Source organism: Chiloscyllium plagiosum, chromosome 27, assembly GCF_004010195.1.
Source record: "Chiloscyllium plagiosum isolate BGI_BamShark_2017 chromosome 27, ASM401019v2, whole genome shotgun sequence".
In the NCBI taxonomy this organism is placed as follows: domain Eukaryota; kingdom Metazoa; phylum Chordata; class Chondrichthyes; order Orectolobiformes; family Hemiscylliidae; genus Chiloscyllium; species Chiloscyllium plagiosum.
In genome coordinates, this window is record NC_057736.1 from 11,185,841 (window position 1) to 11,211,625 (window position 25,785).

General features: G+C 38.4%; 1 protein-coding gene across 1 annotated transcript in view; it reads left to right on the top strand.

Moving 5' to 3' along the window:
- Positions 1 to 19,205, top strand: part of dnajc8 (DnaJ (Hsp40) homolog, subfamily C, member 8) — a gene marked incomplete at its 5' end in the record, with an annotated part of 38,231 nt that extends 19,026 nt beyond the window's left edge. Inside the window, 4 exons of the mRNA XM_043717118.1 lie at positions 5,799 to 5,870; positions 13,697 to 13,788; positions 15,117 to 15,192; positions 18,671 to 19,205. Of these exons, the coding sequence (XP_043573053.1) occupies positions 5,799 to 5,870; positions 13,697 to 13,788; positions 15,117 to 15,192; positions 18,671 to 18,790 (360 nt within the window). The remainder of the gene's footprint in view (positions 1 to 5,798; positions 5,871 to 13,696; positions 13,789 to 15,116; positions 15,193 to 18,670) is intronic.
- Between the last annotated feature and the right edge of the window lie 6,580 nt (positions 19,206 to 25,785).

A 25,785-nucleotide genomic window follows, 5' to 3' on the forward strand; every position in this document is an offset into this window, starting at 1 on the left:
CTGTTTAAAAAGGGACGTAGAGAAATGGTGGGGGATTATAGACCAGTTAGCTTAACCTCTGTAGTGGGGAAGATGCTTGAATCTATTATCAAGGAAGAAATAGCAAGGCATCGTGGTAGAAATTGTCCTTTTGGGCAGGTGCAGCATAGGTTCATGAAGGGCAGATCATGCTTAACAAATCTTCTACCATGTACTGCAATTATTCACAATTTATATAGATGATTTGAAGTTGGGGACCATGCGTAGTGTGTCAGAGTTTACAGATGACATTAAGATGAGTGGGAGAGCAAAGTGTGCAGAGGACTGTGAAACTTTGTAGAGGAACATAGATACTTTGAGTGGGCAAAGGTCTGGCAGATGGATAACAATGTTAATAAATGTAAACTCATCCATTTTGGAAGGAGTAACATTAAAATGATTATTACTTGACTGATAAAAAGTTGCAGTATATTGCTGTGCAGAGGGACCTGGGTGTCTTTATGCATGAATCACAGAGGGTTGGTCTGCGGGTACAAGTAATTAGGAAGGCAAATGGAATTTTGACCTTCATTGCTGAAGGGGTTGAGTTTAAAATCGGGGAGGTTATGTTGCAGCGGTGAGGCCACTCCTGGAGTACTGCATATAGTTTTGGTCTCCTTACTTGAGAAAGGATGTACTGGAAGGGATGCAGAGGAGGTTCACTAGGTTGATTCCAGAGTTGAGGAGGTTGGCTTATGAGGAGAGACTGAGAAACTGGGATTATATTCATTGGAATTAAGAAGAATGGGGAGGCATCTTATAGAAACATACAACATTATGAAGGGAATAGATAAAAGTAGAGAGGATGTTTCCACTGGCAGATGAAACTGGGGCAAGAGGGCATAGCCTCAAAATTAGGGGGGCCAGATTTAGGACTCAATTAAGAAGGAACTTCTTCACCCAGAGGGTTGTAAATCTAAGGAATTCCCTGCCCAGTGAAGTAGTTGAAGCTACTTCAGTAAATGTTTTTAAAATTGAGAGAGTTTTTTTTAACATAAAAGAATTAAAGGATACGGTGAGAGCACGGATAAGTGGAGCTGAGTCCACAAAAAGATCAGCCGTGATCCTATTGAATGGCGTTGCAGGCTCGAAGGGCCAGACGGCCTACTCCTGCTCCTAGTTCTTGTTAGATCAGCCATGATCTCACTGAAATGCAGAGCAGACTTGATTCATTGAGGAGCCTACTTCTGCTCTTGCCACCTATGGTCTTATGTTTTCATTATGTGCAGATCTATCAATTCTCCATCCAACTGAGAGTCAAGCCCAATGGTAGTTACAGAATATATCCTTCCAAAACACCTCGAGTAAAACTTTGAACAAAATGCAAGTTGTCACATATATTGGTAATGGTGGAAGTATTTTGAGCCAATTGAAATATAACTCTGTGGGACACACATTAATGCGTGCAGGCTGAAATGCAGCTTTTTTCACACACCATACCTTAAGTTTAGTGTCGACATTGAGGCGGAGAGTTCCTAATGGCCATTTACTTGTCATTCTTCATCTGTAAGTTCAGAATGACGGGGTGCTGCTTTGTTAAACGTTGTAGAATAGAGTGAATTTTAAAAGATGGATAAATATTTTGTTTTTTCTGTATGCTGTGCAACATTATCTGCTGTTTCCTGATCTTTAGTTTCTAGGTCAATATGTAACTGGTTGAAGTAGAATTCCAGTGACAAAAAATGCCAGTGTTGTTAGCATCCAGAGTGTCCATTTAAAATGTGCAACTGTTAATTTAAAGTCATATTTTGCTTGAAGAAAGATTCAAATTATCCTACAGTTAGGATCAAGCAATTTTTCTAAAAGTATTTGCTCAAGTTTCAATTGAAATTAATGTAAATTGAATAAAATAATTAGATGGAAATTCGGGATGAGTGGGTTTAATATGCTGTCCAATATTAGCTATGATACATTAATTTAGTATTAAGAGTACAGTATAAATCTGAAAAATTACTATAAATGTAGCTTATACCAATTTTTAAGAAAGGAACTTCAGATTTATGATCTTACACTGTTTGATCTCCTAAACATTGACTATAATAGTTAATGATGCTGTGGCTCAATTTTTATTTCAAAAATGTATTCATTATGATCCTGTCTATTTAATTAGACTTTGAGTCTTGGCCCATTTTGAAAGCTGCAATTCTTATTAATGAGATAGAAACAACAAATTCAAAAGAAAGAGATTATTGCTTCAGGAAGAGGAAAGCCTTGTCTGTTTTAAATCTGTAAAAACACAACCATCAGAAGATGAGTGAGTCAGGGGTAGGTGTGATGGACTTCATGATCAAATGACCTGCCAGTACCGTGGTCCAGATCCTAGCGAAAATGACCATTTCATTAATGTAAACTAACTGGTGCCCACCGAATGGTTTGGAGCAGGGACTGGCACCAACAAAAAAATGAGATAAAGAAGAGAAAAATCGTTGTATGTTTGTGATGAGGACTTGTGTTCATTACTTGTGTTCATTTCTCTTTTACAGTCAGCAATTCTCTGCACTACCCCTAGGTAGCTCTGTTGTATCATCTACAAAACTTGGTTATACAAAATCAAACTGGTAACATTATCTGATGGTCCTTCAGTTACATTGCTTTTCTTGGTGCTGTCAGAAATATCAAAGGACTATTTTGTGGCTTTAAATTGTTGACCTTGAACCAAGACATTTTTTCTCTCTCAACTTCAGTTCACAGACATTTGTTAAAAATTGATTATCAAAATTGGAGGTTGAATGCAGTTGGTTGACCTGTGGAATTTTCCTTTACTTTCAGCAGACAACCCTTTTTTTAATCTGTTTTCTTGCATAACCTTATTACCACCTAGAGCAATGAGGAGTCTTTTACTCTGTTGTTGATACTACTCTGTGGTAAAGCTGTTCAAAGATGTAGAACAGGATGTTAGATTATATTTTTAATTGCCGAGTTGGAGATGCCCATTTAGCATCCCAGCTGGGAACTGATATTCATCTCACACATAATTGGCGCATGTAAATGTCAAACCTTGATGGATCCTGGAGCCTGTTGCCTTCTGTTTGGTGGTCCAAGAACCAGCAAGTTCCCTTTCAACCTGACACACAGGCAGCATCAAGTGTAGTTACTATTAACTATTCATGAATTTAGTCCTGTCGAAATATGCCCAAAGAGCTTTCCCTTATCTATAATTTTTGCATTAGGCTCCAAGCAGAATTACAACTATTTCCTCCCCTTTTTCACCTCATCCCTTGTAGATGTTGATCCTTGCTGCAGAAACCAGTGGGTACCAGTTACCATACAATCTGGTATCGCAATCAATAAAATAAAAACACATGCAAATATAAGCACACGCATTATGTCCCTCTCAAAATATCCCTAGTATCAACAATTTATATATTTTTCACTTACTTTCAGTACTTTCAGTATTCCCAGTTGGACATGTTCTGACAATATGATTTGTGCATCCACCTATTCAGCTATATTGCAGATTTGTGTTCTTTATAATTTACTATGCTTGTTAAGTTACCATACCCTGGATGAAGATAATTCTCTTCTGGATTCTGTGATTGTGAGTAAAAATGAAGGTTAATATTTCTACATATATTCTGTAACTTTCCTCTTCTGCTTATTTTATTGTTTTCTGAAAACTGGGTAGGTAGTAATCATCTGGTTCTTTGATTAGGTGGCCATTTTTAATACTTCAAACACCAAAACTCAGATACTGCTTCCAGTTCACCTCTTACTGTTGTCTTTGCTGACATAAGTTGGTTTCTTCTCGCCATCAATGTGGTGAGTTCAGATTTCTTGTCCTTGCAACGTATTTGGACGTTACAACTTCCTCCTCCCAAACCACACCCTGAACTCTTCTATCTGATCTATTGTTTGTTCATTTTATGTTTGTTCATTACTGTTTGTTCATTTCCACCACTGCTACTATTTCAGCCATTGCAGATTAGATTAGGTTAGATTCCCTACAGTATGGAAACAGGGCCTTCGGCCCAACAAGTCCACACTGACCCTCCGAAGAGTAACCCACCCAGACTTATTCCCCAACCCTGTATTTACCCCTGACTAATGCACTTAACATTGTGGGCAATTTAGCATGGCCAATTCACCTGACCACATCTTTGAACTGTGGGAGGAAACCGGAGCACCCAGAGGAAACCCACGCAGACACTGGGAGAATGTGCAAACTCCACACAGACAGTCACCCAAGGCTGGAATCGAACCCGGGTCCCTGGTGCCGGCCCAGCTTCTATCACTTTTAATTCTTTCTGAACTCCCTTTGCCATGTACCAGTTTACCTATCTTTAAAAACCTTTAAAATCAGAATTTCTAAGCTAATATTCAGTCAGTTTTTTCTTGTGCTTTTCTGATATCCTTCATATTGCTGAAAAAAGCACCTCATTTTGTAGAAGCCTTTTTGTTGCACACTCGTCTGGGGAACTCTCAATTTGAGGGGACAACCAACATTATTGCTGTATGAGAAAAGAGTGTTGGCTGAAAAGTGAACTCTGGTAGAGGCATTGCTATGAAGAATGCACCAGTTAATGGTTGGATAGTAAACCCCCAGACTGTTTAAATTTTAAACCAGGCAGATAAACTCCAGTCAAGATACTGCCCTGAGAAGGGAGCTAGTTAGTGGCTGTCATCTATTTCAAGTTGAAATAAGCACACTCAGCATGCCTTTTTGTAAAATGGCCCTATGTAATAATTTATGTTGCTTTCATTATGTGTAAATGTATCACATGGCAAACCTAGAATTGGAGCACCATTTGCTGGATAATCCTGAGAATGTGGAGAATTATAATGACAACAGAGTTTGGATTCTGTTAGGCTGTCAGTGTGAAACCCTCGTGTGTACTGGAAGCCAGATATGCCAATACACAGGAAAAGCATGGTCTTTGTAGACAGAATGCGTACACGTATTGCTGATTTCAACTCAAAATAGGTGACAGCCGCTTGCTTGTTCATTGGTCAAGGCATTGCCCTGAGAAATCAGAGAAACTGCCTGGTTTAAAATTTAAACAAAGGCAGCCAGTTAACTGTCAAACATCATTAATTGGTACATTTTCCGTGGCAACACCTCTACTGACCAGAATCCACTTATCAACCAGTTGATACCTCTTCTCAGGCAGTATGCATGTTGGCTTTCCCTCAAATGGCATTCTTGAAAAATGTCCTGATGACACAAAGATGAAAAGCTTCAACAAAATATATTTCAGGTCTCCTGTGATATCCATTGTTTTTCTCAGCCCTTTTTGTGTTTTGTGAAATGTTGTGGCATATTTTGCAGTGTTAAAGTGCACAAACCTGGACTGCTTGTGTCATCAGTTTCTTTAACTAGTATCTTTAATAGCCAAACTAATATTGTAATTGTGTGGCCTTCCTGCCTAAATACCTACTTAATCGATTTAGTGGTGGTCAAATTGTTTATCTTTACATATCACCCATATTCTGTCATGGTGAGTATTGTATAGGTCATTGACTATGTATAGCACTTTACAATAAATATCTCTGGATAGCAATTGATAAAATTAATCCTGGATGCCTTTTTATTTTTCTTTCTCCTACTTATTCTGGTGAAGTCACTGATAAATTGGTAACTGTTGTTCCCTTGGTCCAATTCTAAAAACTCACTACAGACAAGGTATTGAAGTGGATCGGTTCTGATTATATTGTATCAAGTGGTGCAATGTATTTAACTCCTGGGGAAATGTATAATATATAATTCACAAATGGGTCATTTGTATTGTATTCTAAAGCATTTTGATTCTTTAATGACTCCTAATTTTTTTCTGCTATTTTAGATGAAAGAAAAAAGAAAGGCATTGAAGAAGGAAGGAAAGTCACCTATTTTGGAAGAGGATGACCCTGAAATCGTAAGAGATATAAGTTATGGCGCTGATGATTCTAGAGATGAACCTTATGGAGTGCGTGCTTTGCATTTCAACAGGGGAGAATACTTCACATGTTGGTAGCGTTTAAGGAATAGGATTAGGCACTAAAAAAGATTGAGCACCTTGGCAGCTCATATTGCGATAGTTGCTCTGTAATGGGCTCCTTGAGCGCCAGCCAAAGTGAGCAGCACACTGTAGCAAGCATTTATTTCTAACAATTTATCATTGAGGCAGACAGTTAAATGGTAGCCCAAATTTCTTTCTGCAGTTGTTTTTGTATTCCCATTTGTGAGAAGACCAAGTATGTATTTTTACTGAAATAGTTTGATTTAGAATTTTTTTCTGAAATGAATTTCAGGACTTCAATATGTTAGATATAAAATAACTCCATCAGGAAAGTTTATGATTTAGCCAAATCTATAAAGTGAGATGCCAGGGTAACATTTTGAAAAGTTTTTTCCATCTTTATAAATAAGTGTAAACATTATTAACAAGCAATAGTTTCAGGCAAGTTTATTTAAAGTTACACAAAGGACGACTTTCTAAAGTACGAAAAGCAAATCTTTGTACACAAAGGCAATAAATAGCTGGCTGCTGAATTTCAACTTGTTATGCCTTAAGCAGCCATTTGAGGATGCACTAGAGCAGGTTAGAGTCAACAGTAGACATTTTAAACCTTCCCAGTCAGATTGGGAACCCATTGTCTGGAGAACCTTGGGTCTCTCTCTACTGCATTAGCCTACTGCCTGCCAACTTAGCTGTCGTATTACATTTTGGTACAGTACAACTTTTTGCGCTATCAAGAAGGCATACCCATGTGTTGATGAATATCATATGACCAGCATAAGAAATAGCAATGAGTTTTCTTAGTGTATTGAAATTTTTTAAGGGTACTTTAAAGAGAGTTCTGGTAAATGCAAGAAGGCAGTACATCTTGGTTAATGAGGCTGCGACTAGAATGAGTAAAATAAGAGTTGAAATAAAAGTGTTAGGATTCACATGATGGGACGTAATTGCAGCTTTTGGTAAGGTACAGTACAGATTGATTCATCTGAGAAAATATAGATTTGGAAGTACTTGGCTGATCCAACTTTTTCTTTCATCAAAATAATATAGATTATGCAGTAGTTGATGATACAGATATTAGTATTTGAAATTACCAAAGGATAAGTTGAAGCAGATTGCTTCCTGTAGATGAGGGACCAGAACAAAAAGAAAACTGGGGATGGAATCTGTGGAGAGAAGTCAGAGTTAACGTTTCAGCTCGAGAGACCTTTCCTCAGAATTGAACCTGTTGCATTAACTTTGATTTCTCTCCACAGATGCTTCCAGATCTGCTGAGCTTTTCTAGCAATGTCTTTTTTTTTGTTCCAGATTTACTGAGTCCGCAGTTCTTTTTGGTTTTTAAATAACTATGGATGCTGGAAATCAGAAATGGCACCAGAACTTGTTAGCAAAGCTTAGCAGGTCTGAAGAAGGGTCACTGGACCGAAGCGTTAACTTTGATTTCTCTCCACACATGGTGCCAGACCTGCTGAGATTTAGCAATTTTTGATTTCGTATCTAGAATATTGAGTCAGCTACAAATTGTAAAAAGTATAGATTTGAAATTTACACAAAGTTGTGTGACTGTGAAATTTCACTTGATGAGTATCTGAGATGGAAATTGTCAAAAGTTCAACATTATATTATGGTCGTGGCTAGAGGAACTATTAGTTTGCAAGGTGGGTAAACACTAATACAATCTATTTGGGCCAAATGACCCATTTTCGCGTTGTGACATGTATTTATTATCTCTACTGGTGATGACGATGAGGTATGAGAATATATTTTAACTGTGACTCTTAGGAAGTGTGATTTGCACACTCCTTGTACGTTCCTGATTTTTATTGTTTGTGAGTAATTTTTCTGTCGAAGTCAAATCATTAGCATTAGTAATTTTTCCCTGTCAGCAATATAGGAGCAGGAATATGCCGTTCAGCACCTTGAACCTGCTCTGCTATTCGGATAATAGCTGATCATCTATCTTCGCCATATTCCTGTGCTACCTTGTGACATTAGTAATCAGAAAGCTATAAATTTCTATCTTGAACTCAACGGTCGAGTTTTCCCAGTAAAAACTTCAATTACTTCCCATCATGTGAATCATAACAAAGGAAAGTGTTTTATTTCAGCTCTTATTTTACACAGGCTCATTTCTATTTCTTGATTTTCATACTCAATGCTTCTGAAACCTGAAGCAGAGATTTCTGAAGATTCGCCATTCTCTGAGTGAAGATGCCCCCTCATCTCTATCCGAAGTGATTTGCCTTTTATTCTGAAGTCTTTTTTGGTTCTAGACTCCACAGTCAGGGGATACGTCCTTTCTGCATCTATTCTGTTCTCCCTTTAAAAATGTTATAAATTTCTTTGAAATTAACTCTCAATCTTTGAAATTCCAATGAATGCAAGCCAAGATTTCTCAGTTTCTCATTATAGGACAGTATAACAATTCTAGGAATTAGTCTGACAAATCTACTGCACACTTTCTTTGGTAAGGATATCCTTTGTTTAGACAAAGGAAATAATGTGCTATACTTTAGGTATAGCCTCACTTGTGTTCTGCATAACTAAAATATTGATTTCTCTTCTACTCCGTCCTCCTGTGCTAAGGCTAAAAGTTCACTTGCCTTCTGAATCACTTGTTGCACCTGCATACTAGCTTTCTTACTTATGAACAAGATTACCTAGGCCCATTAGTCATTATTCTCACCATTTAAGAAACAACGTACCTATATTTCTACCAAATTAATATTAATATTTTCTGTCCTATGACCAGTTTCTTGCTGATTTTAGTGTACTCAAGATCATGCCTATGGATGGAATGGTAAGCTTTAGAAATCCTAATATGCCAACCACTCAACAGTTTGAAAGCTGAATTCATTTTTTTTCTTGCTTTACTATTAATTTCTTATCTGGGTTTTCAATTTTATCATAGAACATTATAGCGCAGTACAGACCCTGAAGCCCATCTAACCTGCACTATTCCATTCTCATCATATGCCCATCCAGTAACCATTTAAATGCCCGTAGAGTGGCGAGTCTGCAACTGTTGTAGACAGTGCGTTCCACACCCCTACTACTCTGAATAAAGAAACTACCTCTGACATCTGTCCTATTATCTATGACTCTTCAATTTGAAGCTATGCCCCTTGTGCTAGTCATCGCCATCCTAGAAAAAAGGCTCTCACTGTCCACCCGATCTCACCCTTTGTTTATCTTATATTGTCGTCTTCTCAACAAGCCTGGTAGAAATTAATAATAATAGCTTTCAGACACTTGGCACTTAATGAGAGGAATGTGTAAAGCTGGTCAACTTTCTCTCCGGGGCTTGGATCAAACAATTAAGTCTCAGCCAAAATGTCATGAAATAACTTGAAATCATGAGAGTTTTTGACAAGCAAGCGTGTTTTATTCTGATGCAGTTAACCTCTACTGTTACTGAGGAGTGTACTGTATGTGAGCAATAATGGATGCATGAGGGAGCAGGAATAATGTTTCTAAGGTGCTTTTTGTTTTGCCTTTTTAGCTTTTTTTTGTTCCCTGTCTTTCAACAAAGTTTATAGGGGAAGTGGGAGGTACAAACTTCTGTGATTTCTGTAAACCAAGAGCTGGATAGTGCAGAAAATAGCCGTTAACTTCCCATTAATCTTTCTTCAGGAAGCATTCTCCTCAACAGCCCAGCTGTAGTGTTGAATGCAGTTTATTGTACAAACTGTTATCATAGGTATCAAAATATGAAACTGAATAGCAGTTAGTTTATTAATCTCTGATAACTGAGAAATTTATTAGCCTTCTACTTGCCAATCATAAAGGCAGTATCTTAAATCTCTAGCTGATTATAAAGTATTTCTGTGTTGTTAGGGTTTGTCAAGTGAATAGGTTCCAAGTTATTTGATATTGTTGCTTTTCTATTAACTTGTATATCATCTGCTTATATCTTCCTCAATTTCTTGAGCACTTTTTCTTCTCTCTCAATTACTTTTTTTAAACTGGGGGAGGAAAGCAATTGTTTGTTCAATCGTGAAACATATCGTACCTGTGATAAATACGACTTGCTTTAAAGCCTTATGAAAATGCTCAAGAGCAGAGAATTGATTTATTTTCCCCAACATTTTCATCAGAAATTAGACTGTAGCATCGTAGCTGCTGTCTAACTCTGACTCACTGATATAAGGCCCAACATAAACCCCACAGTGTTTTAGTGCTACTCCAAATAATGACATGGTTTATTTGTGGTAGTCCATTATATTACTGCTTTTTCACCAGTTCCTGTAGGAAACCTTCACTTTAGGATTTTGGAAAAGAGCTCTAAGTAGAGAGAAACGTTATAAAGTGGTATCATAGAATCATACAATACTTTGGCCCATCACATCTGTACTCTCAAAAAATATACCATGGCCTACACTAGTCTCACTTTCCTGTTCCAGACCCATGATCTTGAATGTTATGACACTTCAGCTGCTCATACAAGTACTTCGCTGCCTCAACTACTCTCCTAGGCAATGCATTCCAGATCCCCACCAATTTCTGGGTGAAATGTTTTTCCTCAAATCCCCTCTAAACCTTCTGCCTTTGACTTTAAATTATGCTATTGACCTTTCAACTAAAGGGAACAGCTGTTTTCTATTCAACCACGCTGCCAACCTTTGTGACATCACAAACGTAGTTGCCATCTCACCCACATTCTCGTCTAAGTCATTTATTCATATCACAAACAATAAGGGACCCAGCATTGATCCCTCTGATATGCCACTGCACATTGGGCTCCAGTAGCACAAACAAACGTCTATCACCACACTCTGTCCCCTACCACTCAGCCAATTTTGGATCCATCATGCCACGTTACCCTGGGTCCCATGAGTTTTTACCTTCTTTATCAGGTTACCATGTGGGACTTGGTCAGAGACCTTGCTGAAATCCATAGAAAAAACTACATCAATTGCCCTACCCTCATCCAAACACTTAGCCACCTCCTCTCAAATGTCTACCAGACTGGTTTGGCCATTTTTGGAATATTGCATGCAGTTCTGGTCTCCTTCCTGTCAGAAGGATGTTGTGAAACTTGAAAGGGTTCAGAAAAGATTTACAAGGACGTTGCCAGGGTTGGAGGATTGAATAAGTTGGGGCTGTTTACTCTGGAGCGTCAGAGGCTAAGGGGTGACCTTAGAAGTTTATAAAATAATGAGGCGCATGGTTAGGATAAATAGACAAGATTTTTTCCCTGGGGTGGGGGAGTCCAGAACTAAAGGGCATATGTTTAGAGTGAGAGGGGAAAGATATAAAAGAGACCTAAGGGGCAATGTTTTCACACAGAGGGCGGCATGTGTATGGAATGAGCTGCCAGAGGAAGTGGTGGAGGCTAGTACAATAGCAACATTTAAAAGGAATCTGGATGGGTATATGAGTAGGAAGGGTTAGGGGCTGGGTGCTGGCAGGTGGGACAAGATTGTGTTGGGATATCAGGTCGGCATGGATGAGTTGGACCGAAGGGTCTGTTTCTGTGCTGTGCATCTCTGACTCTTTGACCCTATGACCTCCTTCCAATAAAGCCATGCTGACTATCCCTGACCAAGCCTTGTCTCTCTAAATTTCTCCTTCACTATTTTCTCCAATAGTTTATCAACCACTGACGTTAGACTTACTGGTCCATTGTTCCCTGGTCTATCATTACCACCATTCTTGTTCCCCTTTTATTCCTAAAAGTACTTTTCTCTCATCTGTCATTGCAAGCATGACTGAACTAGACTTTGAGAAACACCCCTAAACCCAGTGCTGGCTGTGTTTCCTAACCAAGCAACTTTTCAATTTAAAAATTCTCGCTGCACTGGACCAACCAGACATGGAATTACGAGGAAACTCCTGAACAGCATTCATTGTTTATAAAAGATGAGTGCACGAGATTCGAATCATTTGTGTGAATGATTGCAGCAGAATGCCATAGATGTTTTGCCGATGTCTGTGTCCTTTAATTCTCGCAATTTATCTTGAAATAAACCCAAAGGATACATTTTTCTAAAGTTTAGCAGATCTTGCAGGCCTTAATGTAGTTTTACAGCTCGTAAATATGAGTAATTTTACAAGATAAATAATTTATCCTGTAGTGATGGGCTGCCACATGTTTTATTTGGAGAAGTGAGAGTTGAGTGCATTTAAGTTTAGCTATGAGGGATTTTCAAATCCGAATCATTATGAAAGGAGCTCTGACTTGCCTATCTATCCCAAAACTTTATTCTGGTTATTTTTAAAGAATAAGTGGCTTCTATGACTTTTAATTTTGTTGAAATATCAATGTTGCTGTTCATGATGAGTTTTCATCAGTTATATCTTGAACTTTGTACACTGCATGTTGCCTGTATATCTACTGTATCTATACAAATCTGCTTCTTGCTGTTCCTTCATTCAGGTTGTGTTTCAGTAAACAATCCCCACCAAGTTATGAAAATGAATGTTTGTTTCAAAGGATAAAACTGACCCTTGTTAGCAGTGCAGTGATCGGGCGGAATTTATTTTTATGCATTGGATGTCGTGGCCTCTATCAATTAAGTAATGTTATGTAAGAAAGGTTATGTAAGAAATCCAGCATGCGTTGTGTTTACCTATTGGTGCCTATGTCCTGCACATCTCTGAAATGGAAGTTTCCTTATTGGAATGTACAAACCATGATGAATCCATAAATGCATAAGAAATACCAAGTCCTGAGAATTCTGCTTTCTATGCTGCTACTTCATATTTTATTTACTTGTGTGTAATTTGTCATAGCTCAATAATTTTAGATACTTAGAAATTAAGACAATTAAGACTGTGGTGTTAACAAACATCAGTTTTTTTTATCAGTGTTCCTCTGGACTGTGGTGATATGTGTTTTGAGGAGATAGAGGTCTCCAGTTTTGGGAAAAGCATCCAAACACATTCAGTAAATTCAAATTTCAAGTGAAGTCTTTGTATCCTGATTATTTATATTAGAAATTAATATTCATATAGAATAAATTATTCCCACTCGATGCTATACACTCATGCCATTTCAGCTAATGGGACGTTAGACCAGGCTGCTGCTAATTTGAATTTAGGATAAAGAGCTATACTTCGGGGATAGTGGCTTATAAGTCATGCGCAACTTTTACCCATAAACTGGGTGGTTTCACATTTTTTAGGCTGCACTGGAATAACACACAGCCTGTCTGTTTAATAAACTATATTTAGATATGTGTGCTATTAGTTGGAAGCATTACATCAAACATGATTCACATGAAACGAGAAAAAATAACAATATCAGAAACAATGATTCATAAATCTTGGTGCACAAACATTGCAAATACTACTCTGGAAGGCAACTCCTAACTTCAGAAAGATAGTGCCAATTGCACTATTAGTTCTTGATGTTCTACAGGAGAAATAATAAAAATCAGGTGAATGGAAGCAGAAGTTGCATAATGGGCAGTAGAATTCTGATGTCCCCGTGGAGCTTTTCCTGGTTACTTTCAAAGATTTCCCTGATATTGTTAAATAAGTCCCTGGAGCTGTCAGAGGTTTTCATCTTCAGATACTAAAATTATAATGTGCAGTATTTTGATACATCTTTGCAAGAAATAAAGTATTTCTGATTTTTTTTTCTGCACATCTGCTCTGTAACTGAATGAAATTCTCAGCCATGGGATTCAAGCCAGTTACAAGGTCTTGCTATTTGCATTATCATAAATGTGTTGATTGAGCAATTATCCATTGTGTCCTGAGTTGTGTCAGAGTTGTTTTTTTTTCAACTTTGCCAGTTTAAGCAGTCGGTGCACAAACAAACTATGAAGCTGTTTGCTGAATTAGAAATTAAAAGAAAGGAGCGTGAAGCCAAGGATATGCATGAAAGGTACGTAATCATCTTAAAACGTATTCTGCTGAACATTTTGCATTTGTTTCCAGCCCCCACACTTTAAAATGGCCGTTTATAAAGTGTTGATCATTATAAACTGTTGGTTTTGGATGAGAAGACAAAGCTGTGCAATATATGCCTACTATTTACTCTAAGGAGTTTGATTTAAATTATCCGGTATTTAAAAACTTTGTGCTAAATCCTTTCAAATCAACACTGCCATATTGGCTGTTTTGTATTGGGACATGGTCTAATAATATGTTTATTCAACTAAAAAGATCCTTATTTCAAATCCCTTTGTGACCTTAAACCCCCCCAACCCCACCCCACCGCGGACTCTCACTTCCTTGTTCTCTCACGCTTTAATTTCTGACCTCACTAGAACCTTCCGAGATACCCTGATTTTCTCATTCGACTGTCCTAGTCATCCCAGTTTTCATCACTCGAATGTTGACTAGAACTTCAGTCGCTTGGGCCCCAACGCTCAGCAATTTCTTCACTTTTTAAAAGGCAAGACTGTTCTGAAAGACTTTTGATCAGGTTTTCAGCCATCTATCCAAATATCCCACATAACCCGCCTTTTTTTTGTTAACCATTCTATGGAGTGCCTTGGAATGTTTTACTAAATTAAGTGCTTTATAGAGGCAGATACTTAATTCCCACTTTATTGTTCTAAATGTTTCTCAATTCAGATGTATTTAGTACAAAAATTAAATCAAATTTTCCGTCTTGGTGACACTTGTTTTCTCTGGGTTGGAAGAGAAGCCTTTCCAATTACTGATTTATAGCTTTTATTTTCCTCCAACCCTCTACCAGCTCTCCTGCTCCCCTCTCTCTTCTCGCCCCCCCATGCCCCCCACCACCACCACCCCCCCATCTCACATTCACACTGAGCTAAGATTACATGGGTTCTGGCTTACTCCCAGTACTGCGTCTGAATCTTTGGGTATGCTTCTATGCATTAGTTCTATGCATATTTTTCCACTGTGTTGATGGTTTGAGGATTGGAGTTTGGGGCAAGATCATTACCAAGTCCAGCCCTGTAGTCACCCATTATTGTTTACCAACAGTTAGTAATCATACAGTAAAAATAAATAGATTTTATGAGTCTCCCAGCTCTTTAGATCGGGGCAAAAAAGCAAGGAATCATCATAGGAAGATGTTACTGTGAAACAGGCTATGCTAGCTTTAACGCCCCTTGTTTTGCTGGGAATTGTAAATACCCACTATCCTGGCAATTAAATAACACGTTAAAGAGAGATCTCAGCAGCTGAATGCTCATCTATGAGCACATGTTCTCATGCTGTCCATCGTTCTAAATCCAGGAAACGACAAAGAGAAGAGGAAATTGAGCAGGAAGAGAAAGCAAAACGTGACAAAGAATGGCAGAAAAATTTTGAGGTTTGTGAAATTCTAACTTACCAATTTCTAATTCTTGTCATGTTTTGAATGGCTTGTGTAGCAATGAGCGGTGGTTATGGTTCTGCAGTACTACTGAAAATGGTTTCCTTCTGAAAAGCTAATTTATTTTAATAACTACCTTGACATCAAGATGTGCAGTGAGTGATGCATAATAGTCAATTTGATAATCCATCTTGAAACAGTGATAAAAATAATCTGCTTCAAATTGTAATTTAGTGGCTGATATTATAAGAACTCTGGATTCTTATTAAAAAAAATCTATAGATTATACACTTCGCATCTGTGTGCCATATTTCCATGAGTTTTCCTTAATGTGACGTAACTATTAAGTGCTGAGCAAGCCTAAATATGGAAATATATTTTATTTGACTGGATGTTGTAGTAGGATTAACAATGAAGCTAACTGCACTGTCTGTTGTCTATATGAAAATCAGGTAGCAACTTGTTAAATTATTCTTTCATGGGATGGGTGTGTCACTGGCTGGGCCATCTTTTATTGCCCATCCCTAATTGCTCAGAGGGCGTAGGGGTACACCACGTCACCAATGGATCTGGATTCGCATGTAGGTCAGACTGGGTAAAGATGACAATTTCTTTCCCTAAAGGATATTAGTGAACAATCAATAATGGATCAACATTAGACTCTTAATTCCATATTTTTATTGAATTCATATTTCGCCATCTGCTGTGATGGGATTAGAGCCCAGGTCTCCAGGGTATTACCTGGGTCTTTGAATTTATAGTCTAGCATTAATGCCACTGGGCCACTGCCTCTCCTCAACTTATGGTGTTTGTTAGACGTGGAACTTCAAATGTTCCTGTCAACAGCACCTTGCAACCTCCCGTCAACAATGCTTTTCTGCCAGAATTGCTATTCAAATACGTTTATCGTCTTGAGGTTGCTATACTGATCTCATCGATTATAAACAAAACTAAACTCACTAGTACTTGTTCATTTCAGAATGAACTCCCTTTCATTGATATGTCTTAATTACTTCAAATAACTTTTCTAGCAGTGGAAAATGAATGAAAAATCGTGATCACATTCCAAATGCATTTTATTATTAGATTTTGGAGTTGTGATACCACATTAACGAATGGATCACACTTGCTCAATGGCCCAAGTTTAAGATTCTAAATCTTGTGTTTCAATCTGTTCAAGGCCTCACTTCTTCCTAGTTTTGTATCATTCTGCAGTCCAATGATCCCTGCCTTCAATATTTTTTTGTTCTGCTAGCTCTGGAACCTTGGTTAACTGTAATCGCACAGACTTGACATGGGCAGCTGTGGGGTCAGTCAGACTGTACAATCTGAAATTACCTCCCTAAATTGTTCTGCTTTTCAACCCCTCCTTAAAACTAACTCCTTTAGAAATGTAATCATTACTTTGTTCCCACCCCTTGAATATCTCCTCCTTTGACTCCCCACAGAATTTTTATCTGATTAATTACAGAAATTCTGTAGACATTGTTTTTTGACATTTTTGATTTTTATTTGCATGTGAAAAACATCCAAGCATGATTAATCTGAATTGTTATTGTGAACTTGAGTTGCATCTCCAGATGGAGTACTGTTTGTGACTTTGTACCTTGGATTATTAGTTTGGCACAGTGCACTAGACCAGTCTGAAGCAATGATTTTGGGTCTTTGACAAGAATTATGTTGATTTAGTAAATTGTTTTTCTACAGCAATTGTTCTCAATGCAATAAGTTGCCTTGTTGACAACATTTGAATTGTGTTTCTACTTTGCTTCAATACAGTCCTGCACAGCATATTCTGGTGAATAGCTGTCTTTGATATGAGGATTGTGATGGTATAAGGGATTGAAGGCTTCAGCTCTCACTGTAATCAGATTTCTGCCATTTTTCCCAGCTTTAGAGATGATGAGCGGCAAAATTTCCAGGGAGAAGGGGTGAGGGGCTGAAATCAGCAGATGAACCCAGCAAGCTCCTGCTGAACCCAATGGCAAAACCTCATTACTGTCCTGGCATCCTGTTTTTAGCCTAGCAGTTGGCCAACTGCATGGTCTGTTCAGTGGTTGAAAGAAAATACCTCCAGCAGGGGTTTGCAGCAATGTGTCACAATGCTGGCCTTTTACAAGCTTACTGTGCCCTTGAAGTAGAAAGTGAGGACTGCAGATGCTGGAGATCAGAGTCGAGTGAGTGGTGCTGGAAAATCACAGCAGGTCAGGCAGCGTCCAAGGAGCAGGAAAATCGACACGAAGGGCTTTTGCCCTTGAGGTTTTTTTCTTCCCCAGGGAGGGGATAATTGGCTAGGCTCCATCATGTCTGAAGTTTGAATGGTTCCTTGGGACCTAGTTGTTTACCCAACAGAGAGTGCTTCAGGCCAAAAGCTTGAAACGTCTTTTGAAAAAAAAACTGGTATTGTCAAGGATGCATGGCCAGCTGTCTAGCCGTGTAGTTCAATTCAGTTCAGGAGTTAGTTGAGTCAATCACAGTGGAAACTGGAAGCTCTCTGTCTTTCCTTTTAACTTCAAGCCTTAAGCTCTAGTTTGCTCCATTTTTACTGTTTGTGGTAAGGGATGTGTGTATTGGGACTTTTGCAAGTATTTTCAGAACAGCATCATTAAGTCTGGTTTGGATTTGATAAGTCATCCAGTATTATATTGTCTGTTCTTTGTGTTTCATTCTGTAATTTTGTAAATAAATTTGGTTTGTTTAAAAGTCTGCAGTTGAACCAGCTAATTTACTCGGAATGTCCGCTATACACCTAGCTAAAACAAATAGCAAAGTAGCAGTCTGGGCTACCTGCTTAAAAATGTGTTGAGGGGTCTGGCCTAGTCCATAACAAATGGACAATACCTGATTGGTGGGAGGCCTGCAATTGGCATGGTGGGGGGGGGGGTGAACCCTTGTGGTTTCTTCCCCCCTCAGACACTTTAATGCTGGATATTCATTGCTGTAAAAATTACAGGTTTGGCTTCATTCGCACCCTGTCACTGTGTTTGCAGCGAATTAATATTAAGTCCAGTAAGTTACTAAAGATCAGTGTGAGCAGTAGTCTTGATTCTATCTCAGTAAAACATTGGTTGAATTTTGCCCTTGCTAAGTACTCCCAGTGCCATGTATTGCAGTGATTGTATACAATGTCCAGATTTACTGCATCATCTCAACTACAGAGGGCAGACTTCAACAACATGCTCTCTTGGTTCTGACACATACTCCTGCAGTAAACTCTCCTTCATGCAATCCAGGAATACTCACCACTCATGACCATGCACCACCAATATCCCAGTCTTTTGGTCTGTCATTTTTGCCCCTCGCCAATTATCAATGTGGCAATTTTGAATTGTAACAGCTTCAATTCTGCATGGGCAACCAATTTTAATACACTTGCGAGTGTTCATTTACTAATGTAATAGAAAATACCATTTTTAATAACTGGTGCACATTTTTTGTTTTAAGTATTACCTACTGTCCTTAATGGTTACCACAGGAAAGTCGGGATGGTCGTGTCGATAGCTGGAGAAACTTTCAAGCCAATAAAAAAGGCAAGAAAGAGAAGAAACAGAGGAGTTTCCTCAAGCCACCAAAGGTTAAGATGGAGCAGCGATAAGGCCATCTGAAAATATTTCAGAGAAATATAATAGGAAATGACAAACGCAAACAACTATAGCAAAGTTTACTCCAGACAATGTTCTTCTCTTAGGAGTAGTGTTTGCAGTTTAGTGACAGAATTTTTTTTTCTCCCCCTGTCTGTTCTACTGACTTGTAAGTGTTGTAGTCGCTATTATTATTTTTTAGTTTTATCCCTGATGATCTATGTAGCAGGGCTTCACTGCTTCCTGATTCTAAATCAATTTGATGTAAATGTACAGTATAAAAGAGGTTGATAATGGCCTTCTATCCTTTTGAAAACCTTTAATTTTTAAGCCCTGTAATTTAACGTTTTGTAACCTTTTTGTACTGTGAACAATTTGTCTATCTTTAGTCATCAAAGATAATCATTAAAAGTGTTTGGAAATAACAAAGTATGTGTTTTCTATTTTCAAAATTGATAGATTCCATATAATGTATAATTAGATTGCATCATAATTTGAAGTATTTATTGAATTTTGGCTTCTATGTACAAGTATTAAGGTTGCATAACAATTAAATGCTTTAAATTTCAAGCTCCGAGCTTCAAAAATGAGGTACTAATGCACAGATGGAGTTTAAAAGTTTGCTGGTCTTCACCTTTTTCCTGAAGAGGTTGGGACAACAGTTGTACAGATGAAATCATTCCATTTCACAAAATGCTAACTATCCATATCTGAGTGAATATTGGTTCTGGATGCACTGAGGTCAGTGTAGATAATTCAGTGTGAAACGAGCTTTGATTCTTCTTGGATTGTCATGCAATCACTTTCAGTTCTCTCCAATCATGGAAAATGCTTAAATATGGCCGCATTTATGGAAGGAGCAACAGAGTTATTGTTTCCAGCTAATCACTTTTCATCAGAACTCCTCATTTGTTTGTTGTTTGTTTGCCCACTAACCGTTTTGGTATCCCACTTGAAATTTTAATTTTAAAAATTGTAAAAAGAAAAATTTGTGAATAAAAGCTGATCAGTTCAGGCCATGTTGGTTTGTGCTTTGTTACGTTATAATATCCAGAATCATGGAGGGTTCATTTTTGGTTTGGTTCTTCCTTTCATTAAGTCCCTTCCATGTGGCAATGCTGTCCAGCTATGTTATCACTGTTCTCTTACCATCAGCAATCTAAGTCTCCTTTTATCTTGCTGTTACATGTTTACTTCAGATTAATGGCTCGACCTCAAATTCAATCTTGACCAGAAAATATTTTTTTTTACATCAACTACATTTCTTTCTTAGAAATTTGCACATTCTTCAAATGAGTAGTTGACAATATTGGAATGCGAAAGATAAAAGACTGGGTCCAAATCACACTTTTCCTTCAGTTTTTCACTTAATTTGTTTATGTCTTGAGATCTGTAGTTAGATTGTGCTCATATGAACATCTAGCTCCAGAAGATATGCTTTTCAAAAAAGAACTTTACAAGCTATCCATTTTGTTAACATGATCCGATTCAGTCCAATCCATCTTATTTGTATCATTTTATGAGATGGAGAGCCTGTCCAAGTGAAAGCATGATTCTGTTGCCTTCAATTTTGAGAAAATAATTTGCATTTATATAGCATGTTTAACAGAAAAACAACATCCCTTGGACTTAACAGAATCAAGATATAACACTCATAAGGAGATAATAGACAGGTTTAAGAGATTTATGGTGGATCTTTTTTGGTGGAGATTTTTAGTGAAGGAATTCCAGGCTAGCATCTGTGGGACTTACAATTTTTAAATCTCAATTTGAAATAACATGTTTGACAAATATCTTGAGAAGTCACTTCTTGCTTCTGCTTAATTGGAATTGACAGCAGTCATGGAGTAGTAAGTCTGTAACAGTCTCAGGTGGAGAGCGCATTGTAAATAGATTAAATTGGTCACAATGAAAATAACTTAAGGGATCAGTTTTTTGTTAATAAATGACTAATGGTTAAGAAAACATCTTTATAGGAAAGTGGCCTAAAAAAGGAAAGCAAGGATCCAAAATGGGGATTTATTAGTAAGTGGCAGGTTTGAGATGTTTGACTTTCCCACATTTAAATGGAATGCTATTTACAATTTTTACATTAAAAATACAAACACGCTGCACACTGAATATTAAATTCTGACGCATGCGCATAAAGTTTGCTTCTAAAATATTTTACATTCTGTACAAACTAAAATGGAACAATTTGAAAGCCGTTTCAGGTTTGGATCGTCTTGAGCTGACTTTATGCTCGCATAACCGTGTTCTTAAATTCACATTCCCGTGGAGTATGGTAAGAAGTTGTATGAACCATATCTTGAATGAAGCGGTTTCTGAAAATTAATGGTGATTTGAAAGCTCGTGGTGTGATGGATTGTGGACTTTGGAAATGATGCCTTGCTCACTGTCCCAGTGAGGGGAGAAACTGCATGACATCTCAGTGTACCCAGAAAGTTGCTTTAATGTATCAGAAATTCTAATGAGCATCCGAAAGGCACCACTTAAGCGGTCAGTTGGTACCTAAGATTACGGTGAGCATAGTGTATCTTCCTTGACATTTAAAATTATTGAAATGATCAGATTTGCATCAGGAGTAGTCTTGATTGATTTGGTACAGATTGCACAAGTGGCATTGTTTGCGTAATTTTCAGGTCAAATTCATGTCCATATTTCTAAACACAATCTGCCATGAGCCAGCAGATTGGCCAGTGTGAGTGTTTTTTTGCTGTAAAATTGTAATATAAAATATTGAGTTATAGCATGTAGTTTTAATTTTTCAAATTGGCTTATCAAATGTACCGATGTTGAGAGCAGTTTGGTCAAAAATAGACTGGTGTTAAACTAACATACAAGGTGAAGATTAGGAGGATACCTATGTAACATCCAAGAATTCTGGCAAGATGGCAGCATAGTAGGGCACTCCATCCGGAACTCGTCTGCTCTGCCTGTACTTTTTTTCTCTCTCATTTTAGCAGCCTTGGAGCAGCATGAGGGGAAAAGCACGCCCCGGAACTACCCAACTTACCTTGGTGCAGCTGAGTGTCTGGTGGAGCAGACTGGAGGCTTGGAGCAAAGATGGAGTGTTGTTAGACTGGGACCCGGCCTGGATGGTCAGACACATGCTCGTTGAGCTCTGCATTGTCATATCGATGTGAAATTCTTTACTAGAATGTAATGTCAGTCCTTTAGCTATGTTATAACTATCTTCTAACTTGTTTTTTAGACACTAATGCTATTATTCTTTTATTTCTCTTTTGTACCTACGTACTTGTACCTAAGATGGCGCCATTAGAGGCAGCCATTGTAAAAAAACTTTCCACTGTGCTTCTATACACGTGACAATAAAGGATATTCTCTTCAGAAATTCTGATTACCTTTGGTTAGATTTGACTGACTGCAACCCTCTGAGTTATCCGCTTAGCTGTCAGTGATTTTTCTGAGTCTGGCCCTCCCAAATGCATCTGGAGAAAACTGGGGTGGGGAGGGGTGAGGTCTGCTCAGTCCAGGAGTCGAGTTGTCGGCTGCAATGTTAATTTTTTTAATGGCACCTGATGCCATATTTCAGGAATTACTTGTTCCAAAGCCACTTTGACAGTGACAGAGGAAAGGTAGGTGTTAGATTACTGAAGGTGGCAGGATGGTTGGTACATACGTAGGAATTAAGTTGCCATTTGGGTGAAGGGAAGGTGCAGGGCGCCAGGTAAGTGCAGGAGTGCTGAGAGGATAGCTTGGGAGATGTTACTGAGTATAGTGGTGGGGCAGGGTTAGGTCAGTTAGGCGTGTCGATTCTGGTGTCATGTCAGTCTGGTAGAATGATGCATCCAGCAGGGTTAATGTGAAGTGGGATGAGCTTGGTTAGGATGTGGAGAGTTGGGGGCACTTTTGAATACTGGGGAAGAGTGTGGTGGTGTGATGGGTCGAGATGTAGTTGGATAGATTGCTGGCAAGTCAACAGTTCAGTTTAATATTTATCGAGGAATTACAATAGATTTTTAAACCTCCAATCTTTCTTGGGTAACTGTTAAGCATCGGTGAGTTGGAACCCTCCTGATTTTCCAATTATAAGCACTTTCTCAGAGGATTCCAGTCACAAGGAATCTCCACAGAGCCACTTGTGTCTGAGATTGTGTTCTAATGTGTAGCTCCAGTCCCCACTGTTCCAATAACTACCTGGAATGTCTAGGCCTGAGGTTGATATTGCTTTCTTCCTGGTTGAATGAAAAGTATATTGAGTTTATTTCCAAGAAGTAAAAGTAGTGAAAAGGAAAGTTTCAGGCTACACAAGCTATAATATGATGTAAATCCAAAATTATTTGGATGGTGGAAATCTGAAATAAAAGCAGGAAGTGCTCCAGGCAGCAGTGTCTGTAGAGTGAGAAAGAGGGGAACAGAGTTAACTATCAGTCCAGGATAACTTTCTATGGTAAGTTCTTCAGTATATCCTATAATAAAACTGACTAAGCAAACTCACCACAAGCAAAAGGAGTATAGCATGCATTATTAAACAGAAAAGATAAAACTGAAATGAGCTTTGCAAAAAGCTCAATCCCACTTTCTCTCTTCAAAGCTTTTAAATTATACGGTGCTATTTAAATTTAAGAACCTCTTATTAACACAACATATGGTAGGAATTTCTTCACACTGATATTGGTGAGAATGTGGAGTTCTCTGACACATGAAACAATTTGAAGTAGAGTGTTTGATATAGGCATGAAGATTAGAAGAATCCAGTGGGAGAGGGTGGCAAGAGGTAATGAGGGTAGGAGTAGGCTTCTGTAGAGGATTATTAGCAGCATTGACTAACTGAGATGACAAGCCTGCACTGCAGAATCTTGAACTCAATATGCAAGCATAAAGTCAACCAATGAAATTTGGCATGTTCACAATATCCCCAAGGCATTTATATTGTGGCTGATTCACAGTAGAAAGTTATGTTGAAGTTCCTAGATGATGAGAGGTAGAGATTGTGACCTGAATGTGCTAGAAGCCAAGAGAATCTCAAGACTTTGTCCCTAAAGATTCAGCATGAAGTGCTAACCTTGGTGAGCTCCAATAAAGTGGATGAGGCTGACATGATGGAATACTTGCATCTCATGGAGAGGAATTGGCGATGAGGACCTGAGACAGCTCAAAAATCATTGTGTTGGGATACAGTTTACTTGAGTTTTGAAAAACAGACAACTGGCAAGAGTTTCCCAATTTTCTGATTTGGAAATCCTCCCATAGAATGATCTGAACAGAGAATGCTATGCTAGAATGGACAGAAGGATTAATTGCCATTAACTATTGCAAGGAGCGTACCAGAAAAAGCAAAAGAGAAGTCTTTGGCAGTTCTTGGATAGTTTTTAAAGTCTGTTGGGGAGCCCGATCCTTCGCTCTATTAATTCCACTAGGATCTTGCTGTTGCTTGCCACCTGCAATTTGAAACTTGTAATGCCTGCAAAAGACCCTCAAAATTCAGTAAGATGATGGTGTAATAGCAAAGTCTGTCGTCTCGTCCCCCCCCCCAGCCCCCAATTCAAAATGCCCAGTATTGAGGCATTAAAGCACTTAAAATATTTCTAATGATTCAATAACTACCTGGAACATCTAGGCCTGTGAGATTGATATGCATTTCATCCAATCAGAAAAAAAACAATGTGGGATTTATTTCCAGGAAATGAGATGAAAGGGTTGGGTTCAAGCTACATAGAAGCTATAATATGATATGGATGCTGGAAATCTGAAATAAAAGCAGGAACTCAGCAGATCTGGTGGTGTCTGGAGAGGGAGAGAGATCTAATTTGAATTTATTCAGTACTTCTGCATTCAGTGCTTTGTTTTGCAAGTTATTTCAGCTAAGATTGCAGAATGCTGCACAAGTATGGTATAGTATTTCAATTTTTACCCTGGTTTATCTGGGCAAGAATTGTCCAAACTCTGGCTTTAACATCGATACCTTGTGGGAAACCAAGCATCAGTTAATGTCTTGCCAAAAGTCCAACAAGTCATTTCTCCAAATCCTACCAGCATCAGTCAGTGATGTATTCCTGAAAATCACAGCTTTTAAGTGAGGACACCCTGGACTGATGTCATGAGGATTCAGAGGACTTTTTAAAATTATTCATTCACAGGATGAGGGTGTCACTGGCTCTGCCAGCATTTATTGCCCATCCCGAATTGCCCAGAGGGCAGTTAAGAATCAACCACATTGCTGTGGGTCTGGAGTCACATATAGGCCAGACCAGGTAAGGATGGCCGTTTCCTTCCCTAAAGGATATTATTATTTACTTCCTAAAAAATCATTCACATGATAATGGTGTCACTGGCCAGGCCAGCATGTATTACCCACCCCTAATTACCGAGAGGGCAGTTAAGTGCAAGCCACTTTGCTGTGGGTCTAAGTCAGACGTAGGCCAGACCAGGTGAGGATCGCAGTTTCCTTCCTTAAAGGGCATTAGTGAATCAGATGGGTATTCCCAGACAATCCACCATGATTTCACGATTATCATTTGATTCAATTATTTATTGAATTCAAATTCCATTTTTTGCCATGGAAGGATTTGAACCCTGGACTCTAGAACATTACTAGGGTCTCTGGATTGATAGTCTACCAGATAATATCAATAGGCCATCACCTCCTCATTAAATGTGATAATTTTGATGAATTTGATGGTTGAGTGTTGTTATTTGGACAATAATGTTCGACAATGGGAAGAGAATGGTTTCATGGTATTATTGCTAGACTGTTAATCCAGAGACCCAGATAATGCTCTGAGGACCCAGGTTCGAACCCAGCCATGGCAAACAATGGAATTGGAATTCAATAAAAATGTGTAATTGAGAGTTTGATAACCAAGAAACCATAGTCAATTGTCAGAAAAAACCCATCTGATTCACTAATGTCCTTGAGGGAAGGAGACTGCTGAAATTACCTGGGTCTGGCCTACATGTGACTCCAGACCCACAGTAATGTGGCTGACTCTTAACTGCCCTCTGGGCAATTAGGGATGGGCTATAAATGCTGGCCTAGCCGGAG